The sequence below is a fragment of the Hypanus sabinus genome, chromosome 10, assembly GCF_030144855.1.
Source record: "Hypanus sabinus isolate sHypSab1 chromosome 10, sHypSab1.hap1, whole genome shotgun sequence".
Taxonomy (NCBI): Eukaryota; Metazoa; Chordata; class Chondrichthyes; order Myliobatiformes; family Dasyatidae; genus Hypanus; species Hypanus sabinus.
In genome coordinates, this window is record NC_082715.1 from 134,269,215 (window position 1) to 134,288,914 (window position 19,700).

The 19,700-nt window shown below is 42.3% G+C and overlaps 1 protein-coding gene across 1 annotated transcript in view; it reads left to right on the plus strand.

Annotated features, from left to right (window-relative positions):
- LOC132401139 (prolyl endopeptidase-like) overlaps positions 1-19,700 on the plus strand; it is a 181,551-nt gene that overhangs the window by 84,680 nt on the left and 77,171 nt on the right. Inside the window, exon 10 of the mRNA XM_059983028.1 lies at positions 5,577-5,680. Coding sequence (XP_059839011.1) covers positions 5,577-5,680 — 104 coding nt within the window. The remainder of the gene's footprint in view (positions 1-5,576; positions 5,681-19,700) is intronic.

Consider the following 19,700-nt stretch of genomic DNA (forward strand, 5'->3'; position numbering starts at 1 on the left):
ACTTGGGATCCAAAATCAGCACCAGCCTGATTTTCCCAATCTACCTGTATATTGAAATCCCCCACAACCATTGTAACATTGCCCTTTTACCAAGCATTTTCTATCTGGTTTTAATTTGTAGCCCATATCCTGGCTACTGTTTGAAGGCATGTATACAACTCCTTTGCAGTTCCTTAACTCTATGTATAATATTTCCCGATCCTATCTCACCTCTTTCCAAGGATTTGATTTTTTTTTACCAACAGAGTTGCACCACCCCATCTGCTTATCTGCCTGTCCTTTTGATGTAATGTGTATCCTTGGATGTTAAGCTCTTAACTATAATCTCCTTTCAGCTACGATTCAGTGATGCCCACAGTGTCATCCCTGCCAATCTCTAACTGCCCTACAAGATCATCTACCTGATTCTGTATTTCAAATATATTTCATGTATATTTTTGTATTTCATGCATTCAAATATAACACCTTCAGTCCTATATTTGTCACCCTTTTTGATTTAGTCAGAGTCTGGGTGTTCTGCGATAAGTAACTCCTCACAGACTTTGCAACCACTAGAGGGCATATGTCTAGAATTTGATGAGATAGTTGAATTGACTTTATTGCTTGTATCCTTCATGTACATGAAGAGTAAAAGTCTACATTACATCTCCATCTAAATGTGCAATTTATAGTCATTTATAATAAATAGTATGTACAACAGGACAGTCACTATAACATAGAAATACAGTTGTGTCAGCATGAGTTAATAAGTCTGATGGCCTGGTAGAAGAAGCTGTCCTGGAGCCTGTTGGTCCTGGCTTTTATGCCGGGGTACCATTTCCCGGATGGTAGCAGCTGGAACAGTTTGTGGTTGGGGTGACTTGGGTCCCCAATGATCTTTTGTGCCCTTTCTGCACACCTGTCTGTAAATGTTCTGATTAGTGTGAAGTTAAAATCTACGCTGGGCTGTCCGCACCACCCTCTGCAGAGTCCTGCGATTGAGGGATGTACAGTTCCCATACCAGGCAGTGATGCAGCCAGTCAGGATGCTCTCAATTATGCCTTTGTAGCCTGCAAAAGGATTTGGGAGCCTGCACCAAACTTGTTCCACCATCTTGAGGTGAAAGAGGTGCTGTTGTGCCTTTTTCACCACACAGCCGCTATGTACAGACCACGTGAGATCCTCGGTGATGTTCATGCCAAGAAAGTTGTTAGCCTGTCTCCATTTCTCCTGTAATCCACAACCAGCTCCTTTGTTTTTGCAACATTAAGGTAGAGGTTGTTTTCTTGACACCACTGCGTCAGGGTGATAACTTCTCTGTCGGCTGCCTCATTATTATTTGAGATTAGGCCAATCAGTTTAGTGTCGTCAGCAAGTTTAATTAGCAGATTGGAGCTGTGGGTGGTGATGCAGTCATGGGAAAAATAGAGTAAAGGAGCTGGCTTAGTACAAGCCCTGAGGGGCACCTGTGTTGAGGGGCAGAGATGAGGGAGCCCTCTTTTACCACTTGCTGGCAATCTGACAGGAAGTTCAGGATCCAGCTACACAAGGCAAGGTGAAGACCAAGTCTCTGAGCTTTGTGTAGAGCCTGGAGGGAATTAGTGTTGAATGCTGAACTGTAGTCCATGAACAGTATTCTCACATAAGCATTCCGCTTCTCCAGATGTGTAAGGGGGGTGTGTAGAGCTGTGGCTATTGCGTCGTCTGTCGATCAGTTATGTCGGTAGGTGAATTGTAGGTGGCAGCTTGCTACAGGTGTAGTCCTTTAGCCATTCAATGTATTTGCTTATTATTGGGGTAAGTGCAACAGGATGCAAGTTGTTGAGACATGTTACCTTGGTCTTTTTATGTACAGGAACAATGGTGGATCTTTTGAAGCAGGAGGGCACTCTACACTGGGACAGGGAGTGATTAAAAATGTCTGTAAACACACCTGCCAGTTGTGCAATACACATCCTGAGTACCCGCCCTGGGACGCCGTCCGCTCCCACAGCCTTGCGACTGTTTAACCAAGTACAGCTCCAGTAGCACTAAAAAAAACCCAGGAGAGACTGGTCAGATTTGAGCTCAGCATCTGTCAGCCTAAACCAGCAGTTCCCAACCTAGGGTCCGTAGACCCCTCAGTTAATGGTAGGGGTCCATGGCATAAAAAAGGCTGGGAACCCCTGGTCTTTAATGTTCATTCCTTCTACCACCAGGCAGCTATAGTTACAATGTGTACTATCTTGACAGTGCATTGTAATTTCTCAATAACTCTGTTTTAGCATCTCTTCTCATCCCTTGAGCACTACAACCTTGATGAATATGTGTAATAAGTACAATAGAACTGAATCTAACTTATACATAACTTCCTATCCTTTGATCCTTGTTGAGTTGAAGTGCTGAAGCTCTGTGTAATAGCATTGTGCAAGTACTTGTAGCAAAAGGACTGGTATAGTTAAATAGTTAAAGGTAGTGGCTTGGCTTAACTGGAATTTAGAAGATTGAGTGGGGGGAGATCTTATTGAAACGTATAAAATTCTAAAGGGATTGGACAGGCTAGACGCAGGAAGATTGTTTCCGATGTTGGGGAAGTGCAGAACGAGGGCGTCACTGTTTAAGGATAAAGGGGAAGCCTTTTAGGACCGAGATGAGGAAAAACTTCTTCACACAGAGAGTGGTGAATCTGTGGAATTCTCTGCCGCAGGAAACAGTTGAGGCTGGTTCATTGGCTATGTTTAAGAGGAAGTTAGGTATGGTCCTTGTGGCTAAAGGAATCGGGGTATGGAGAGAAAGCAGGTACAGGGTTCTGAGTAGGATGATCAGCCATGATCATACTGAATGGCGGTGCAGGCTTGAAGGGCCGAATGGCCTAGTCCTGCACCTATTTTCTATGTTTCAATATTAACTTGGCCTCTGCAAATGAGAAAATCAGTAAACTGCCCTGGCATTGCCAGCAAAGCTCTCACCATAAAGATTACAATGTAAAAATAACAGTTGGACTTTTTAATTAGCAAGTAGGCTTTTGCTAAGACAAACATTGAACAAATATATTTTGGAAAAATTATTATTTTACAATGAACATTTTTATTATATTTAACTAAAATAGTTATTGCAGTTATTTACTTATCCCTCTCTTCAAGACACATTACTGCTTCCTGCACAGTGTGGTGCTCTACTTAATTCTTATATTTTCTTCAGTGATGATAAATGTTACTATACTGAAAAAGAGTAAGTGAATAGTTTAAATACTGTAATAGAATGTATGACGTGTAAATTACAGCAGTAAACTGACATTTGGTTTTAATTGCTATATCGATCGGTAACACTACAAAGTGGTCATTTACTGATTGCGGTATCACAGCTGTTTGGTATAAAATGCGAATTGTGTGCTTGGACGTCAGCTATTTTAGAACATATATTAATTAATGTTAACAAAGGGAGCAAGTTTCCTGGTGATACAAAGCTAACAAGGAAATCAGGCTGCAAGGAAGATTCCACAATATGATGTAGAGAGAGAAAGCAAAAGCGCAAGATAGCCGCTGGATTATTATGGCTGCCAAATGTACGGATACCTGCTTTAATAAAAAGAACTAAAAAACAGAATGCTTTTGAAATAGATTAAATTTTCAAGTTTACTTGCAACAGAGATTTACTGTAGTGATTTCTAGGAGGAGAGGACTGTTCATGATGAAAGGCGTGGTAGAATGAACCAGCCTATTTTCTCTGAAATTCGTAAGAACAATAGTGGAACTTATGGAAGCATTAGATTCTGAATGAGCCTGACAAAATGGATGAAGTAGAAGGTGGATGGTCCAGAACTTGGTATAACTTCAGGATAAGTGATAAAACATTTGGAATTGAGGTCTGGATTTTCATTATTCAGAGAGATATGAATCTTTGAAAATCTATTCACAAAAGGCTGTAAATGTTTAGGTGAGTAGGGAAAAATGTATCTGGGAATCATGCAGGAAAGGAGCTAAGGCAGATCAACTATGATACTGAATGAAGGAGCAGGCTCCAAATAACTTACTCAGCTTTTTGTGTACATCACTTCAGGTTTTTTTTTAGTGATTTACGTACGTAATAGTGCATTCCAAAAGTGTTGATTGACCACTGTAAATTGCTGCTGATGTGTAGCTGAGTGGTAAGAGCTGGGGAGGTACGAGTTGAAATATAGGGAAAATAAAATGGTTCCTCACCAACCTGTCCCAATTACCTGTGCGTTTGCCTATGTACCATGAATATGTCCAAATACCTTCTAACTGTCCATTTCCTCTGGTAGCTGCTTCCGTGTAATCTAGCTCTCATTTTGTGGAAATGTACTTCTCAGGGTCCACTTCAGATCGTTCCCTTTCCCTAAACCTGAGCCCTTCAGGTTTAGATTTGCCTAGCCTGGGAAAACAACTGTGGCCATCCACTTTATCCATGCCCCTCCTATTTTATAAATGAGTTTACCCCACAGCCTCATTCACTCCAGGAAAAAAGCCCCAACCTATCCATTCTACCTTATAACTCAAGCCCTCCAATCTCAGCAGCATCTTTATGGTTTAATACTTGATGGTCAGTGTGGACAGGTTTCCTTTCTGTAATTCCCTATGATTTTATCCTCAATTTAGAAATTTGCCTTTTGTAGAGAATTCTCTTTTGAGCATTGCTAATATTCCAATTTATTGAAAAATGTTTTGATTTCATGCCTTATTGACCTCTAAGCTTTGCAAACATAAAGCATAAAATTAGATTAACAAAGATTTCCATGTCTTTCTGTCTTCTGGTTTGATGAATGTCTGTGAAAAGCAAGAATTTCAGGTTGTGTATTCAAAGGCAACACGAGTGAATCTGCAGATGCTGGAAATAAATAAAAACACAAAATGCTGGCAAAACTCAGCAGGCCAGACAGCATCTATGGGAGGAGGTAGTGACAATGTTTTGGGCTGAAACCCTTCATCAGGAGTGAAGTAACATGGGATGGTGGAGAGGGGATAAGAAGTGGGGGGAGGGATGAGGTAGAGAGCTGGGAAGTGATAGGCTGGAGGGAAATGGGCTAGGGGGAGGGTGGGGAATTATGGGAAATAAAAGAAAAAGAAAGGTAGGGCTGGGGGGAGATTATAGTGAGGGGAGGAAAAAGAGAGAGAAAGAGAACCAGACTAAAATTATAGATAGGGATGGGGTAAGAGGGGGGCGCAGGGTTATCAACAGAGGGCTACCTAGGAGGTAGGAGGCTACCTAGGCGGGAGATAAGGTGTTGCTCCATCAACCTGTATGTGGCCTCATCTTGACGGTAGAGGAGGCCATGGACAGACATGTTGGAGTGGGAGTGGTCTGTGGAATTGAAGTGTGTGGCCACAGGGAGATCCCGCCACTACTGGAGGACTGAGCGCCGGTGTTCGGCGAAACGGTATATATTCTCTGATACTAAATGGAACTATTGAATTATCAAAATAGTTATCAGTTCTAATTACAGAGTGGCCTGCATTAATTCTTAATTCATGTAGGAAAGTTTTCAGCATTGATGCAAATTGCTGGCAGACTGCTTCTCTAAGACTCTAAAGTACAAAAAAAATCTTATTTTAAATCCTTTGTCATCTGAAGCTGATTTTGGAAAAATCTGTTCCAGGTATCATTTATCACTGTGATCTCACTGAAGATAACTTGGAGCCAAGAATTTTCAGAGAAGTGACAGTGAAGGGATTTAATCCATCTGATTACCAGACTGTTCAGGTAAGTGTATTTTCATATTTTTCAGTAATTATTTTAACATGTTTCTCTTAACGTCATCATGGACGCATACCGACCCTGTGTGTGTGAGTTTCTGTCTGTGTCCCCACTCAGTTGATGAGTATATTCAGGGAAAAAAAGATCAGTGAGTATTTACACAGTCAGAGAATCCAAGAAAAATTGCTTAGCTGTGGGAAATTAATGTTGAGGTAAGAGAAGCCAAATTGTTGCCTCCTATTTCTTATGTTCATACATTAAAAGCCATCATCACTTGCTATACTCACTTGTTCAATTAGTTTGTGTACAAGTGGCTCTAAACCAATCATTGATTACTTTCTCTTAAATTCTGTACTTCTAATATTTTTCTTCCAAAGTACACGATTTTGCATTTTCTCTCGCATTCCATCTGCTTTGTCCTTGTCCATTTATTTGATTTATCAATAATGCTGAAGCCTCTCTGCAACCTCCTTTTGATCCATACGAGCAGTTTATGAAACTATTAATGCATTTGGATATAAACGCAGTAGCCTCTTAATGGATTGTTAACTGGGGCCCCAGCATTAATCCCTGCAAGACTAAATAACTCGGTCTCCCAACCTGTTTTTGTTGATTAACCAGTTCTCAATCATACTAATACAAACTTCCACTGCTGTGTAAAGTAGCTTTATTTAATACCCTATAACTCATCTGATGGTCTGAGGTACACCATATTCACTAGTTTTCTCTTAAATACTTTCCGAATTAAAACATAAATATTATTTCCCACGTATGTCAATGCTACCCAATTGTATCATTTTACATGTGCCGCAATTCTGCTGGGTGAGAGCCTCTGCATCCACTAAAGTAAACTAATTTTCACTGTGAGTAAAATAGATGCATTTCCAGTTGATATTTAGTGTTATTCATATCATGACTGTGTAGGTGGAAGAAGCTGACTTGTTTTGATTTGGTTGAAGTTAAGTAGCAGCACCATAATCAGCAGGATTGTCCGAATCTTTGCCTGGAAGTCTTTCTGACAGCTGATTATGCTGCTAAGCCATTATTCCTCCTATCTTTGCCTGACTCCCCTCTCACTGTAATAAGCATATTCATACTCCTTTGCTTCTGCTTTGCTTTTCAAATTGGAAGATTGCAATGAACAGTAGTTTACCTTTCTTCAAAAAGAAGCATAAAAGGAAGTATGTGAATGAATGTGTGTACAGACAAAAGTGTAGTTTATTATGTACACAAGGTCATGCAGATGCTGGAAATCCAGAAGAGAGAACACAAAATGGTGGAGGAATTCAGCAGGTCAGACAGCATCTATGGAAATTAATAAACAGTTGATTTTTAGGGTGAGACCCTTCATGAGGACTAGAAAAGAAGGGGAAAGATGCTAAAATAATGTGGGGGAGGGGGAGGAGGACGACAAACTAGAAGATGATAGGTGAAGCCAAATGGGTGGTATGGGGAGATGGAATAGGAAGGTGGGAAGTGATAGGTGGAAAAAGCAAAGAGTTGGAGAAGAAAGAACCTGATGGGAGTGTAGAGTGGATCCTGGGAGAAAGAAAAACAGGAGGGGTCCCAGGAGGAGGCTATAGGCAGATGAGGAGAAGAGGTAAGACCCCAGAGTGGGAAATGAAGAAGAGGGAAAGGGGAGGGGAAAATTACCAGAAGTTGGAAAAATTGCTGTTCATGCCATCAGATTGGAGGCTATGTGGACAGTTTACTACGTGCAGTGTGTGAGGAAAAGACAGTAAAAATTAAGAATAAAAAAAGACCTCTTCAGAGACTTTGCATCTATACTCTCAGTGCACAAGTTTATATCTACTGCTCGAAATTCAGAGATAACATGCTGACTGCACTCAAGAACATGCTCTTTTGAGAAGGCCAGACATCCACTGAAGAGCAAATGATTAAAGGCTTTCATGAAGCATCATTCAGTTGCTGCTATGTTGTAGATGAGTTTAGGTACTAAATCTTTACCCACAAAAATAGGAGTGCCGTGTTTCAACAGGCCCAATTCTGACGCAAACACTTTGACCTCCTGCATTTATAAAATCAGCTCGTCTTCATTGATACTTCCTCAACCAGTACTGAGCATAATACTAAAATAACAGCGATAAACTGCACTAGCAGTAATTGGAGTCCTCCATTCTATGACCAAGTCCTCAGATGTCAAAACTTCTAGAAATCACTTGTCAGAATCTTTTCAAGATGCTTATATCAATGTCACCAGTCTTCCATCCACCCTCCTCACAAGGAGGAAGAAACTTGTGAGAGTACTACATTTGTTATTAAGTTCTTACATTCAGAGGCTTGGACCTTTGACCACATGTGTTCAAGTTTAGTTATGGTTATTTAGGATTATAAACTGGAGTGAGTAAAAGTAGTCATTTGCAAAAGTGGTTTTGAATTTAATGGGTTAGAAAAGGAATGGGGGGGGGCAGAGATGCATCTGTATCAAAGGAGGTGGGAGGTGCTCCTTCCCTCCGCCAGCCTGCAGGTCACCCGTGGGCAAGGTAACCACCTGCTTAGCACCCTCCCCCCTCCCCCCCCCAACCACCATCCGATCAGGGTCACATGAAGACATGGGAGCAGATGGCGGTGCATGTCGTATGAGCAGCTAGTGCATATACGGTGTGAGATCACAATTCTATCTCCTTTACCATAGCATTGGATAGGGACAGACAAGTTAGGAAAGTGTTTAATTGGAGCACGGAAAAATATGAAGCTATCAGGCAGGAACTTGGAAGCATGAATTGGGAACAGATGTTCACGGAAATGTACAGCAGAAATGTGGCAAATGTTCAGGGGATTTTTACATAAGTCTGTTCCAATGAGACAGGGAAAGAATGTTAGGGTACAGGAACCGTGGTGTACAAAGGCTGTTGAAATCTAGTCAAGAAGAAAAGAAAAGCTTATGAAATGTTCAAAACACTAGGTAATGATAGTGATCGAGAAAACTATAAGACTAGCAGGAAGCAGTTTAAGAATGAAATTAGAGCCAATGGGGGCCATGAGAAGGCCTTGGCAGGCAGGATTAAGGAAAACCCCAAGGCATTCTACATGTATGTGAAAAGCAAGAGGATAAGACGTGAGTGAATAGGACCTATCAAGTGTGACAGTGTAAAACTGTGTATGGAACCGGGTGAGATAGCAGAGGGACTTAATGAATACTTTGCTTCAGTATTAACTATGGAAAAGGATCTTGTGATTGTAGTGATGACTTGCAGCAGATTGAAAAGCTTGAGCATGTCAATATTAAGAAAGAGGATGTGCTGGAGCTTTTGGAAAGCATCAAGTTGGATAAGTTGCCGGGACTGGATGAGATGTACCCCAGACTACTGTGGGAGGCGAGGGAGGAGATTGCTGAGCGTCTGGCAATCAGCTTTGCATCATCAATGGGGACAGGAGAGGTTCCGGAGGATTGGAGGGTTGCGGATGTTGTTCCCTTAGTCAGGAAAAGGAAGTAGAGATAGCCCAGGAAATTATAGACCAATGAGTCTTACTTCAGTGGTTGATAAGTAGATGGAGAAGATCCGGAGAGGCAAGATTTATGAACATTTGGAGAGGTGTAACCCCCTGGGTCGCCTCAGGCTCGCTCAGCTCGTTCTCGTCTAGGGGGAGCAGCCTTCGGCCCCGCCAAACTGGGTAATCTGCTGGTGTGGATGCTGTGTGATGTCCCCGCCTCGCCCAAAAACAGACAGTACACCATATGCGATTAAATGAGTACAATTTATAAAGGTTACTATAACTAAGTGATTAATAACAATACAGTATATATGAAGAGAAAATTAAAGAAAAGGCGCCAAACTTATCAAAGTCCAAACCACTTCGTGCACAGCCATTGGAGCTCAATTACTGAAGTCTTCTGGCCACCATTCGATCCCCTCCGAACTCCTCGACTCGCAGCTCAGGACCCTCCGAACTCCTCGACTCTCCAAACAGCTCAGGACCCTCCGAGTGGTCAACCAAGCACATCTAGCTTCATCCCCTCCTCGGAGAATCTCCCGGCCTCGGACCCCCCTTTGGGGTCCGATCCTCGCCCAGCTTAGAGCATTGCGTCCTCTCTCTCGACCCCCTCGCGCCGATCTGCCCAAAAGCCCGTCAACAAAAGCTTACAGACTCAGAAGAAAGAACATTAATCCCCATTTGGTTTACAAAGGAATACCATTCTCGTTATCAGTAAATTAGCATTCCTGCTAGTTAACAAAAAGAAGAAACCCTCTTTACAGAGGCATAATATGATTAGGAATAGTCAGTGTGGCTTTGTCAAAGGCAGTTAGTGCTTACAAGCCTGATTGAATTTTTTGAGAATGTGACTAAACACATCGATGAAGGTAGTGCAGTAGATGTAGTGTATATGGATTTCAGCAAGGCATTTGATAAGGTACCCCATACCAGGCTTAATGAGAAAGTAAGGAGGCATGGGATCCTAGTGGACGTTGCTTTGTGGATCCAGAATTGGCTTACCCACAGAAGGCAAAGAGTGGTTGTAAACGGGTCATATTCTGCATGGAGGCTGGTGACCAGTGTTGTGCCTCAGGGATTTCTTCTGGTGCCCCTTCTCTTGATTTTTATAAATAATCTGGAAGAGGAAGTGGAGGGATGGGTTCGTATATTTGCTGATAACGAAGGTTGGGGGTGTTGTGGATAGTGTGGAGGACTGTCAGAGTGAACAATGGGACATTGATAGGATGCAAAACTGGGCTGAAGAGTGGCAGATGGAGTTCAACCCACATAAGTGTGAGGTGGTTCATTTTGGTAGGTCAAATATGATGTCAGAATATAGTATTAATGGTAAAACTCTTGGCAGTGCGGAGGATCAACGGGATCTTGGGGTCCGAGTCCAAGCTGCTGCACAGTTTGACTCTGTGGTTAAGAAGGCATATGGTGCATTGGCTTTCATCCACCGTGATATTGAGTTTAAGAGCCGAGAGGTAATGTTATAGCTGTATAGGAACCTGGTCAGACCCCACTTGGAGTACTGTGCTCAGCTCTGGTCACCTCACTACAGGAAGGATATGGAAACTATAGAAAGGGTGCAGAGGAGATTTACAAAGATGTTGCCTGGATTGGGGAGCATGCCTTATGAGAATAGGTTGAGTGAACTCGGCCTTTTCTCCTCGGAGCAATGGAGGATGAGAGCTGACTTGATAGAGCTGTCCAAGATGATGAGAGGCATTGATCGTGTGGATAGTCAAAGGCTTTTTCCCAGGGCTGAAATGGCTAACTCAGGAAGGCACAGTTTTAAGGTGCTTGAAAGTGGGTACAGAGGAGATGTGTCAAGGGTAAGCTTTTTACATAGAGAGTAATGAGTGCGTGGAATGGGCTGTTGGCAATGGTAGTAGAGGCAGATACGGTAGGTAAATGGAGCTTAGACAAATAGAGGGTTATGGGTAACCCTAGGTAATTTCTAAAGTAAGTACATGTTCGGCTCAGCATTGTGGGCCGAAGGGCCTGTATTGTGCTGTAGGTTTTCTATCTTTCTATATCTCAAGTCCTGGTTATTCAACCGCTAACAACCAGGCAGACAATCTCTGCAGAGTATTGATAATGACTGGGGTCACCTGTCTTGTAAAGACATGGTCCAAGAAGAGGGAATGGCAAACCACTTCTGTAGAAAAAAATTACTAAGATGAATCATGGTCACTGACCATAATTGCCCACATCATATGACACAGATGATGGTGTTAATGAGGAAATGTATGCTATATGTGTCTAGATCCACAGCTCTGTGGCTGACTCCTTACTGACCAAAAAGTGACTAGTAAGCCAAACAATTCAGATGGCATTTAGCAATGGGCAAGAAATGCTGCCATTGATAGCAGAGTACTATGAACAATGAAATAAGATTGTAATAATTTAATTGAGAATTAAACTTTAATACCCAGCTATTTTTTTAGAACAGCATCAAAATAATTGAAATTGAGATGGGCTAAATATTTTCAATTGTTTTATTGCAAATTTGCAAGATTAATAAGATTTATGGATAAGGCATTAAGAAGATTAGGGAGTGCTGCTCTACCAATTGTTTCCTGGTCTGTCCAGCTAATATAATTCTCTTTGTCTTACAACACTGAAATGGCCTTCAGCCCAACTCACCCAGACCAACGAACGTGTCTTTGATCTACTCCCACTCTAATTAGTTTGCCCCATGTTCCCCTCAATGTTTCTTATCCATATTTCTGTCTAAATGTCTTCAACCATAACCACTTCTGCAGTTTCTTCTAGCAGCTTTTTACATATTAAATGACTCAGAATCAGGTTAATTATCACTTTCATATATTGTGAAATATGTTGTTTTGTGGCAGTACAAAAAATTACTTCTGGTTACAATAAAAACAAGTAAATAATCCAAAAAAAGGGGCGGTGAGGTAATGTTCGTGAGTTCACAGACTATTCGGAAATCTGTCTGCAGAGAGATAAGCTGTTCCTAAAACATTGAGTGTGAGTCTTCAGGCTGCTGTACCTTCTCCCCAGTGGTAAGAATGAGAATAGGGCATGGATAGTGAGGGACCTTAATGATGGATGCTGCCTTCTTGAGGCACTGCCTTTTGAAGATACTTTTGGTGAGGTGGCTTGTGGTCATGATGAGTGGAGCTGCCTGAAAATCCACTCTGCAGCCTCTTTCAATGGTGCTGCAACCACCACCTGCATGAAAAACATAGGACTATAAGATAGACTATAGGATAGATAGAATTGGACCATTTGGCCTATCAAGTTTGTTCCAACATTTCATCATGGCTGATCCAATTTTCCTCTCAGCCCTAGTCTCCTGCCTTCTCCCCATATCCCTTCATGCCCTGACCAATCAAGAATCTATCAACCTCTTCCTTTAGTATACATGAAGACTTGGCCTGCACAGTTGACTGTGGCTGAGAATTCCACAGATTCACCATTCTGGCTAAAGAAATTGCTCCTAATCTCAGTTCTAAAATGATGCCTTTCAATTCTGAGGTTGTGTCCTCTGGTCCTACACAGTCTTACACTCTCCCACCACAGGAAACATCTTCTCCACATTCACTCTATCAAGGCCTTTCACCATTCGATTGGTTTCAATGAAGTAACCACCCCCCCCCCACCAATTCTTCTGAATTGTAGTGAATACAGCCCCAGAGCCGTCGAACACTGTTAATGTGACAAGCTGTTCAATCCTGGAATAATTTTTGTGAATCTCCTCCGAACCCTGTCCAGTTTCAGCATATCCTTTCTACGATTGGGAGCCCTAAGCTACTTACAGTACTCCAAGTGAGGCCTCACCAGTGCTATATACAGTTTCAACATTATTTCCCTCATTTTATATTTTAGTCCTTGAAATGAACAATAACATTGTGTTTGCCTTCATTACCACAGACTCAATCTGCAAATTAACCTTTAGGGAATCCTGCACAAGGGCTCCCAAATTGCTTTGCACCTCAAATTTTTGTATTTTTTCTCCATTTAGAAAATAGTCAATCCTTTCATTTCTTCTACCAAAGTGCGTGACCATACACTTCCTGACACTGTATTCCATCTGCCATTTCTTTGCACATTCTCCTAACCTATGTCCTTCTGTAGCCTCTTTACTTCCTCAAAACTACCTGCCCCTCCACCTATCCTCATATCGTTTGCAAACTTAGCAACAAAGCCATCAATTCCATCATCAAAATCATTGACATTTTGCATCTGATTGCATCACTGGCTACATCAACTTCTGTGTGGACACTGTAATACCATCCAAGACAGTTCACTGCTTCCCTAACAACAAACCATGGGTCGCCAGTGATCTAAAGGCTGTTCTCAACCACAGAAAGAGAGCCTTTAGATCAGGAGACGGGGAGGAATTGAAAATGTGCAGAGGGAGCTAAAGGAGAAGATCAAGGTGGCTAAAGAGGAATACAGGCGAGAATTGGAGAACCGGCTTGGGCAGAGTAGCACATGGGAGGTGTGGAGAGGCATGAAGAAAATCACTGGCCTTAATCAGCCTAGCTGTAGAGGCTTGGAATGCAGCCGTGAATGAGCTAATGAGGTAAACCAATTCTTCAATGTGTTTGACAATTGCCTTCCTGTTCACACCCCCCTCAGCACACCAGTCTTGGTGTTGAAGGATCCAATGCTCCCTCAGCACTAATGCCTCCCCTCCTTCCTCCTCTCACCTTCAGTTCAGCATGTGGATGAACAACAACTGTCTACATCCCCTCCTTGCCCTGCAGCTATCATCTACACCTCCACATACCAACTGCTATCGTCCCGATCTTCACCTCCCCCAGCCTTCACCTTCCACCAGCTCACTAGCCATTAAGGACTCACCATCACTACTGAGCAGGTGAGAAGGACTCTGGGACGGCAAAACATTGGGACTGGATGGTGTGAACCCTAGGGTCCTGAAGGAGTGTGCTAAGCAGCTGTGGGGAGTTCTCCAGTGCAGTTTCAGTCTGTGTCTCAGCCTGGAAAGGATCCCGACTGTGAGGAAAACATCATGTGTGGTCCCAGTACCCAAGAAGGTCCATCCAAATGTCTTGTATGACTACCATCCAGTGGCCCTGACCTCAAAAATCATGAAGACCTTAGAGTGGCTGGTCCTGGCTCGCCTCTGACCCCTGGTCAGATCAGCCCTTGGTCCCCTGCAGTTTGCCTACCAGGAGCACATTAAATTGATGATGCTGTCATCTATCTGCTGAACAGAGCTTACTTCCATTTGGATAGGCATGGCAGCACCGTGAGCATCTTGTTTTTTGATTTCTCCAGTGCCTTCATTCCTAGGGTAAAATCTCTGTTCAATGCTGGTTGGCATTTCCGTTGGGTCCTGGATAACGGACTACCGGACTGGCAGACCAGAGCTGGTGCGGCTTCAGAACTGTGTCAGGCATGACTATAAGCAGAACTGGGACCCCACGGACACTGTATTGGCTCCGTTCCCGTTTACCCTGTATACCTCGGACTTTAGATACAACAAAGAGTCAGGTCATCTGCAGAAATTCTCTGATGACTTAGCAATAGTTGGGTGTATAAAGGGAGGATGGGAGGATGAATACAAGGCCCCAGTGGAAGACTTTGTCAAGTGGTGCAAGCTGAATCATCTGCAGCTCAATGTCAGTAAGACAAAGGATGTGGAAATGGGCTTTAGGAAGACTAAGCCCACACTGTTCCTTATTACTATTGATGGGAGGATGTGGATGTGCTGAGGACCTACAAATACCTGGGGTGCACCTGGATGACAAGCTTGAGTGGAGCACCAACATAGAGTTTCCAGAATTGCCTCTACTTCTTCAGGAGACTGAGGTCCTTTGGAGTGTACCAGACTCTCCTTCACTTGTTCTCCCAATCTTTTTGTCACCAGTACAATCTTCTATGCGGTGGTATGCTGGGGCAATGGCATCAACACAAGTGACACCAACAGGCTCAATAAACTGATTTAGAAAGGCTGGCTCTGTTATAGGAGTCAAACTGGACACACTGGAGGTTGTGATAGGACAAATAACCCAGGCAATTCTGGACAATGTTTCCCACCTTCTGTATGTCATCTTGACTAAACAGAAGCTCTTTTAGTAATAGACTAAAATTACTGCTGCTCCAAAGAGCACTAAATGAGGTCATTCTTGCTCTCAGCCATTGGGCTCTATTGTGGGTCAACCTATAGCCGGGGAAGTGATGACCTCCCTCCTGTTAAATTTTGGAGGTCACTTATTTTTTATGCTTGCTTCTCTTCTAATATTTGTATATCTGTGCACTTGTACTGCTACTTTAACACTAATTTCCTTTGGGATCAATAAAATATCTATCTATATAACATAAAAAGAATCGGCCTCAACACAGACGCCTGTAGAACACCATTAGTCACTAACAACCAGCCAGAAAAGGCTCCCTTTCTTTGTTCCCACTCTTTGCTTCCTGCCAATCAGTCACTACTTTATCCATGCTAGAATCTTTCCTGTATAGCCATGGAGCTTGTAGCTTGTTGAGCAGCCTCATGTGTGGCACCTTGTCAAAGGCCTCCTGCAAATCCACGTACACAGCATCAACTGATTGTCCTTTATTATTGTGCTTTTTATTTCTTCAAAGAATTCGAAGAGATTTGTGAGGCAAGATTTTCCCTTGAGGAAGCCATGCTGACTGTGACCTATTTTATCATTTGCCTCCACATTTCCTGAGACTTCATCCTTAATAAACAACCTCAAAATCATCCAAACGACGAAAGTCAGACTAATTGACATGTAGTTTCCTTTCTTCTGCTTCTCTCCCTTGAAAATTTGTGATTTTCCAGTCATCTGGAACCATTCCAGAATCTAGTGATGCTTGAAAGATCATTACTAATGCCTCTACCATCTCTTCAGGCACCTCTTTCAAAGCCCTGAGGTGTACACCATCTGGTCCAGGTGATGTATCTACATACAGACCTTTCAGTTTCCCAAGAACCTTCTCTAGATGTGTGAATTAATCATATTTCATGACCCCTGACACCTGGAACTTCCAAAATATTACTGGTGTCTTCCACCATGAAGACAGACACAAAATACTTATTCAGTTCATCCACCATTTTGTTCTCCCCTATTGCTACCTCTCCATCATCGTTTTCTGGTGGTCCGCTATCCACTCCTGCCTCTTACACTTTATGTATCTGAATTAACTTTTGGTATCTTCTTTAACATTATTGGCGAGCTTACTTTCGTGTTCCATCTTTATCTTAATAACTTTTTTTTAGTTGCCTTCTTTCGGTTTTTAAAACTTCCCTATCTTCGAACTTTCCACAAATTTTTGCTGTTATATGTCCTCTCTTTGGCTTTTATGTTGGCTTTGACTTTTCTTGTTAGCCATGGTTGTGTCATCTTTCCTTTAGACTACTACTTCCTCTTTGGGATGTACGTATCCTGTGCCTTCCAAATTGCTTCCAGAAATTCCAGCCATTTCTGCTCTGTTGTCATCCCTGCCAGTGTTCTTTTCCAATCAATTCTGGCCAACTCCTCTCTCATGCCTCTGTAATTTCCTTTACTCCACTGTAATCCTTCTCAAAATTCATGATGAATTTAGTGATATTATGATCACTTGTCCCCAAGGCTTCTTTTACCTTCAGCTCTCTAATCAATTCTGTTTCATTGCACAACACCCAATCTAGAATAGCTGATCCTCTAGTGGGCTCTACCACAAGCTGCTTGAAAAAGCCATCATGTAGGCACTCCAGAAATTCCCCCTCCTGGAATCCAGCATCAACCTGATTTTCCCTGTCTACTTGCATATTGAAGTCCCCTGTAACTACTGTATTTTCTATCTCCCATTGTAATTTGTAGATCACATCCTTACTACTATTTCAGGATCTGTATACAACTCCCATCAATGTCTTTTTACCCTAGCAGTTCCTTAGCTCTATCCACAATGATTCAACACCTTCTGACCCTAGGTCACCTCATTCTAATGATTTAATTTCATTTTTTGCCAACAGGCAGTGCCACCCCCTGCCTTTCTGCCTGTCCTTTTGATACAATGTGTATCCTTGGACATTAAGCTCCCAGCTATAATCTTCTCTCGGTCGTGATTCAATGATGCCTACAATATCATATCTGCCAATTTACAACTTTGCTGCCCGTTCATCTACTTGATTCCGTATACTGCATGCATTCAGTCCTGCATTCACCCTTTTCAATTTTGTCTGCCTTTTATATTACAACTCACCCTGTTAATTGAAATTTTGTCCTGTCAACAGCCTCTGCTCACTACACATTGCCTCTGTTTGTAAACCAGCTACCTCATCTTTAGCACTATTATCCACCTTTCCTACAGTCCTTCTTGCATTGAAATATAGGCAGCTCAGGACTCTAGTCACACCATGCTCAATCTTTTGATTCCTAACTTTGTCAGAGGTTTGATTAACATCTGCCTCCATGAACTCTCCACTAACTGTTCTGACACTCTGATTCCTATCTCCCTGCAACTCTAGTTTATACCCCACCATGCAGCATCAGCAAACCTTCACAATCTGCAACTTTTTAATTACCTGTTACTTAAATGGATATTTTATCTATTTTAACATAAATTTCCCAGGTATCACGGTGTGATTGAATTTGTGCTTATTGTTCATCCATTCCTCCTGGATTGTTAGTCTGATTACTAAACCTGTGCTAAACTAGCTTAGTTTATTACTGAATGAAATTTCTGACCATATTTGCCCTTGTTAAAATCTTGTCAGGATATAAATACCATATGTGAAAGTGCTTGAAATAGAAATAGGCCGGATGGCTTTGATATTAATGTTATTTTGTTACATGGACTTCCAGAAAGTGTATGTACAGTTGCAAAAAAAAGTTGTGAACCCTTTGCAATTACCTGGTTTTCTGCATTAATTACTCATAAAATCTGATTTATTTCAATACAAGGAGTATTGCTGGAAAAGCAGTTGAGCTTAGAGCATGGATTATGACATTGCAGCCATTGGTTGTTGGGGGGCAGGATGGGCAGCTTCCACTAGCTGCAGGACTTTTCCCAAGTTCTATTGTTTTAGACGTAATAGAGCAGAAGGGATTTAAGGGGAAAGTGTGGCATTACTTAGCAGGGAAAATGTCATGACAGTGCTCAGACTGGGGAGCATGTCTACTGAGGCTATATAAAAGATAGAACAGTGCAGCACAGGAGTAGGCCCTTCAGCCCTCAGTGTTGTGCCATACTGAATAAATTAATAGTCAAACAACCAACTAAACTAATCCCTTATGTCTACACCATATCCATACCCTTCCATTGTGGAGGTCTTTTAAACACCTTCCTCATGTTGTGAACTGGCCCAAAAACAGTTGTTCCCAATTAACTCTCCTTAGTTCCTGCCTAATGCTCTCGTAATTTGAGTTGCTTCTATTTAATACTCTGCTGCAAGATCCATACTTATCCTTATCTATAGCTATCTTAACACTTGAGTTGTGATTGCTGTTTCGTAATGGTTCATCCACTGAAAGATCGATCACCTGGCCAGGCTCATTACCCAAATCCAGGTCCAGTACAGCCCCTCCTTTTGTTAGACTGTCAAAACACTCATTTAAGAAGCCCTCCTTCTTAATTCCCTAACAAATTGTGCCCCATCTGAACCTTGTACACTAAGAAGGTTCCAGTTTTATTAGGGAAGTTAAAGTCCCCCATAACAACAGCCCTTTTGGTTTTACAGTTTTCCTCAAACTGCCTACACATCCATTCCTTGATGCTCTGGTGACTGTTGGTGGGGGGAATCTGAAATACAATTCCATCAGAGTGATTGCACCCTTCTTATTTTTGAATTCTACCCATTTAGTGGGCAAGCCCTCCATTATGTTCCCTCTTCGCACAGCTGTATTATCTCTGATTAATCATGCAATCCCTCCACCTCGTTTACCTCCCTCTCTATCTTTTCTAAAACATCAAAGCTCTGGGATATTAAGCACCTATTCCTGTCCCCCTCTCAGCCAAGTCTCTAGTGGCCACAATATCATATTTCCATGTACTGATCCATGTTCAAAGAAAAGAAGATCTGCAGACACTGGAAACCCACGCAACACCCACAAAATGCTGGAGGAACTCAGCAGGCCAGGCAGCATCTATGGAAAGAGTATTGTCAATGTTTCGGGCTGAAACTCTTTGGCAGGACTCAAAAGTTCATCACCTTTACCCGTAATACTCCTTGCATTACAAATACACATATTTCAAAGTATCTGTCCAATTGCATCTAGTTTTTTGCTCCTGTTTTGTGCCTGTTTTGACTGGTCCTGACATCTACCTTCCTCTCTACCATCCCTCCACTTTCTGACCTGGTGCTCTGATCCCCATCTCCCACCCCTGCCAAACTAAATTAAACCCTCCCGAGTAGCACTTATGAACCTCCTGGCCAGGTTATTGGTTCCCCTCCAGTTCAGCTGCAACCTGTCCCTCTTATACAGATCACCTCTGCCGCAGAATTTGTTCCAATGATCCAAAAATCTGAAACCCTGCCCCCTGCACCAGGTCCTATTCCTGCCCTGTCTAGCACATGGCACTGGCAGTAATCCACAGATTACTACCTTGGAGGTCCTGCTCTTCAGCCTCTTCCCTAACTCCCTATACCTCTTCC